General features: G+C 35.3%; 1 protein-coding gene across 1 annotated transcript in view; it reads left to right on the top strand.

The window, feature by feature from the left end:
• Positions 1 to 4,753, top strand: part of GBP1 (guanylate binding protein 1, interferon-inducible) — a 15,305-nt gene that overhangs the window by 2,700 nt on the left and 7,852 nt on the right. The window contains exons 2-3 of the mRNA XM_011982143.1: positions 669 to 877; positions 3,962 to 4,115. Of these exons, the coding sequence (XP_011837533.1) occupies positions 688 to 877; positions 3,962 to 4,115 (344 nt within the window). The 5' untranslated portion in view covers positions 669 to 687. The remainder of the gene's footprint in view (positions 1 to 668; positions 878 to 3,961; positions 4,116 to 4,753) is intronic.

Here is a 4,753-nt window from a genome sequence, read left to right on the forward strand (position 1 = left end):
TTCATGGCTCTTCTCTTGGACATGCCCCTTCAGAGCCCTCCGAAGGTTCCCTAGCCATGTATTTCACATGTTTGTATAGTTCTATAAAGTTTACAAAAGTATGTTACATTGTTTCCACTTCCAGAATGGCACTGTGAGCAGCTTTGTCAATCCTCATTGCAGTGAAATAAGCATAACCAGTTGAAGATGGAGGAAGGAACACATTTAAAAATCTTTGAAAATTATTCTAAGGGTAAACATCAAACTATGAACACTGATTCACTGTGTTGGATGTCTATTCACTGTAAGAATTAATAAGTAAATCAATATTGAATTCCTTACAAATAGCTAGGATGCAAAATAAATCCTCTAAATCCTATTCTATCTTCCATTAATTGACTAGTGAAAATATTTAATAAGAATCCAAAAAGAAAGTTTTCTACAATAAATTAAATGAAATATTTGGGTTGTGAGAGTAGTTGAGTGTTGATAAGTCACCGTCATGCTAACATTTTTTGTAATGAGTTACTTTGACTATACTTCCATAACTTTCTCAAATGATACAGATTTTGCCTCATCTCTCTCGCTGTCACACACAAAACTTTTGGCCATACTGGGGAATCTTATGATTATCCCTTATAGTTGCAAAACACTAGAAATTTTCATTTATTTCACCTCCTCTCTTGCAGACAAGGGAACACCCTGGACATGGCATCAGAGGTCCACATGACAGGCCCAATGTGCCTCATTGAGAACACTAATGGGCGACTGATGGCGAATCCAGAAGCTCTGAAGATCCTGTCTGCCATTACACAGCCTGTGGTGGTGGTGGCGATTGTGGGCCTCTATCGCACAGGGAAATCCTACCTGATGAACAAGCTGGCTGGAAAGAAAAAGGGTGAGTGACATGAGCAAAGCTCTGCCAAGTCCCTTCTGTCCATCTACACAGTCAGCATCCATTACAAGGGTGTGAGGAGAGAAAGAGATGAGGATGAATACTGAAAGCTAACTTTCCATTCACAGTCGGGCTCATCTTCATGCTATTCCAGGGGATAAGATTCAATTCATTAATTATTCCATGATACCTTAGTTTCCCTTTCAAAAGCACAAATAATGCCTTTCCTGAAAGGAGTAAGACGGTAATAAAAATAATTAGTGTACAGAAAAATAACTATAATAAACTATACAATGTTTATTATAATTTTTATGCAATATCAGAGAGTTTACAGTGATCTTTAAGGTTGAAAAAATGTTTCAGTCTGTATTGGATATTCTTTTCTATTGTTGTAAAAAATAAACATAAAATTTAGCCTCGTAACCATTTTTAAGTGTACAGCTCTGTGGCATTAATGACATTCACACTATTATACAACTGTCACCTCCATCCATATCCAGAACTCTTTCATCTTGCCTAACAGAAACTCTGTACTAATTAAACAAAAGCTCCACATAAACCCATTGCCTGCTATCATTCTACATTCTATCTCTATGAATTTGACTACTACAGAAACCTCATATAAGTGGAATCATTCAATATTTGTCCTTTTATGACTGGCTTATTTCAATTCATATGTCTTCAAGGTTCATCAGTGTGTTAGCACATGTCAAAACTCTTCCTTTCTAAGGCTTAGTAATTGTACGTGTATACTAATTTGTTTATCTCTTCATCTGTCAATGGCCACTTGGATTGCTTCCACCTTTGTCTGTTATAAATAAGGCTAATAGGAACATGGGTGTCTGAATATCTGTTCAAGTCCCTGCTATCACTTCCTTTAGGAATATATCCGGAAGGGGAATTGCTGGCTCATGCAGTCGTTCCATGTTAACTTTTTTTTTTAAAGAAATCACTATACCATTTTCCACAATTACTATACTGTTCTACATTCCCAACAGAAATGTACAAGGGTTCTAATTTCTCTGCATCCTCACCAACATTTTTTATTTTCAGTGTTTTTTTTTTTTTTTCATAGTGCCCATATGAATGGATGTTAAGTAGTATCTCGTTGTGGTTTTGATTTTCATTTCCCTAATGACTAGTGATATTGAGCATATTTTCATGCGCTTATTGGCAACTTGAATATCTTCTTTGGGAGAATATCTATTCAAGTCCTTTGTTCATTTATTAATCTGGTTTTTATTTGCATTGCTTTGTAAATTTTTTTATATTTTCTAGATATCAATCCCTTATCATATACATGTTTAGCAAATCTTTTCTTACATTCTATGTGATGCCTTTTTTAACTCTGTCCGTAGTGTCCGTTAATACACAAAAGTTTTAAATTTTGCTGAAGTCCCACTAATCTATGTTTTCCTTTATTGTCTATAGTTTTGGTTTCTTATTAAAAAAAAAATCACCAAATCCAATATGTAAAACTTTTACCCTTTGTTTTCTTCTACAACTTTTATAATGTTAACTCTAATGTTCAGTTATTTGATCCATTTTGAGTTCATATTTGTAAGTTATAAGGTAACAGCCCAACTTTTTGTTTTTTGTTTTTTGTTTTTTTTGAGACAGAGTCTTGCTCTGTTGCCCAGGCAGGAGTGCAGTGGCATGATCTCGGCTCACTGCAAGCTCCACCTCCCGGGTTCACGCCATTCTCCTGCCTCAGCCTCCCGAGTAGCTAGGACTACAAGCGCCAGCCACCATGCCCAGCTAATTTTTTGTATTTTTAGTAGAGACGGGGTTTCACCTTGTTAGCCAGGATGGTCTCGATCTCCAGACCTCGTGATCCGCCCACCTCAGTCTCCCAAAGTGCTGGGATTATAGGCATGAGAAACTGCGCCCGGCCAACAGCTCAACTTTTTAAGGAGATATCTCATTTCCTCAACATCATTTGTTAAGGAGACTCTCCTTTCTTCATTAAATGATCTTGACACTGGTACTGGAAATCATCGACCATATGTGTCAGAGTTTATTCATGGGCTGTCTTTTCTATTCCATTGGTTTATATGTCAGTCTTTATACAGGTACCATACATGGTTTTGTAATACGTTTCAGAACTCAGAAACTGTGAGACTCCAACTTTGCCCTTCCTTTTTAAGATTATTTTCATCATTAGGGGATCTCTGGAAATTTCATATGAAAGTTAGGATGGATTTTCTATTTATACAAAGTAATTGGAATGTTGGTAGGGATCACATCAAACCTGTACATCACTTTGGGTAGTAGTGACATCTTAAGAATATTGAGTCTTCCAATCCATAAACACAGGATGTCTTTCTAATAACTTATGTCACCTATAATTTCTTTAAAGGATGTTTGAAGTTTTCACTCTACAAGTCTTTCACCTGCTTGGTTAAACTTATTCCTAGGTAGTGTATTCTTTCAATGCTGTTAAATGGGATTGTTTTCAAAATTTCCTTTTCTTTTTGTTTGGAAAGGAAATTAGAATTTCCTTTCTAATTCTATTTTTTACACTAGCAACTGATTTCTCCACATTGACTTTGTATGCTACAACTTTGGTGAATTGTTTTAAGAGTTCTAATCTTTTTTTGTGGAATATTTAATGTTTTCTACAAATTACATATTATCATCAGCAGACAGAGATAATTTTACTTTTTCATTACCAATTAGGGTACCTCCTTTATGCTTTTCTTGTATAATTACTCTGGATAGGACTTGCAGTGTTCTGTGGAACACAATTGACAAAAGTAGGCACCCTTTCTTGTTCCTGATATAGGAAAAGCTATGATGCTTCACTATTAAATGTGAAGTGAGCTGTGGATTTTTAATATATGGCCTTTATTATGTTGAGGTACTTTCTATTTTTACTTTGTTGATTATTTTTATCATGAAAGTCTCCTGAATTTTTCCATGCATTAGATATTCCAATTTCCTATTTCTTTGATTGTAAGTAAGTAAGGTGAATAGTGATTGTTGTTTCGGTTCTCTCTCTTAACCTTAAATATGTTACCTTTTCCTTCAATTGCCAGAACTGCCTGTTACTAGATCTTCATCTCTGGTCTCCTCTCTCCCTTGCAGGCTTCTCTCTGGGCTCCACAGTGCAGTCTCACACTAAAGGAATCTGGATGTGGTGTGTGCCCCATCCCAAGAAGCCAGGCCACGTCCTAGTTCTGCTGGACACCGAGGGTCTGGGAGATGTAGAGAAGGTGAGACTCAAGGATCCAATTGTGGAGTGAGCCCCTCTTCTCTGAATATTTTATGCACCATTTAATTGTTTATTAACCATTAACTATAGGCTGTAATATGTGGGGTTTAACACAGATGCATAAAGGGAGCACAAATAATCCCAGTGTCATGAGTCTTATCCTGCAGAGAACTTTAGTTAAGAATTTGGTTGCTAAAGCCTCGTGACTTTGTATTTAAACTTAAATTCTGTCACTAATTCAGTAGCGTGAGAAAATTGACTTATTTTAGCCTCAGCATTCCAACCTTCAAAATGTATGGAAAAGACCTATGTTGGCCACATAGTATTATTTTGAATATTTAATAAGATAATACATTTCAGGTGTATATTAATTACTTGATAAAATAGCAACTAATAGTATCAATCTTATATGTGAATTTTGTTATTGAAAAAAAAAGAGAAAATTTTAAATTTAAATTGTACTTCAGGCCTTAAAATGCCCACCAACCTTGAATTTTAATTTTGCAATTATCTGTTGATGATCATTAGACCTAGTAAGAATCATAGTAACCCAAAAACACTCGTCAAAAAACTACCCAAAGCCACATCCTACTGAGAATAATTTTTGAATTGTCTTCCTTTAATAGGTCATTAGTGTTAAAAAAAAAAAAAAAAAAAAAAAAAAA

The sequence above is a fragment of the Mandrillus leucophaeus genome, unplaced genomic scaffold, assembly GCF_000951045.1.
Source record: "Mandrillus leucophaeus isolate KB7577 unplaced genomic scaffold, Mleu.le_1.0 Scaffold235, whole genome shotgun sequence".
Classification (NCBI taxonomy): Eukaryota; Metazoa; Chordata; class Mammalia; order Primates; family Cercopithecidae; genus Mandrillus; species Mandrillus leucophaeus.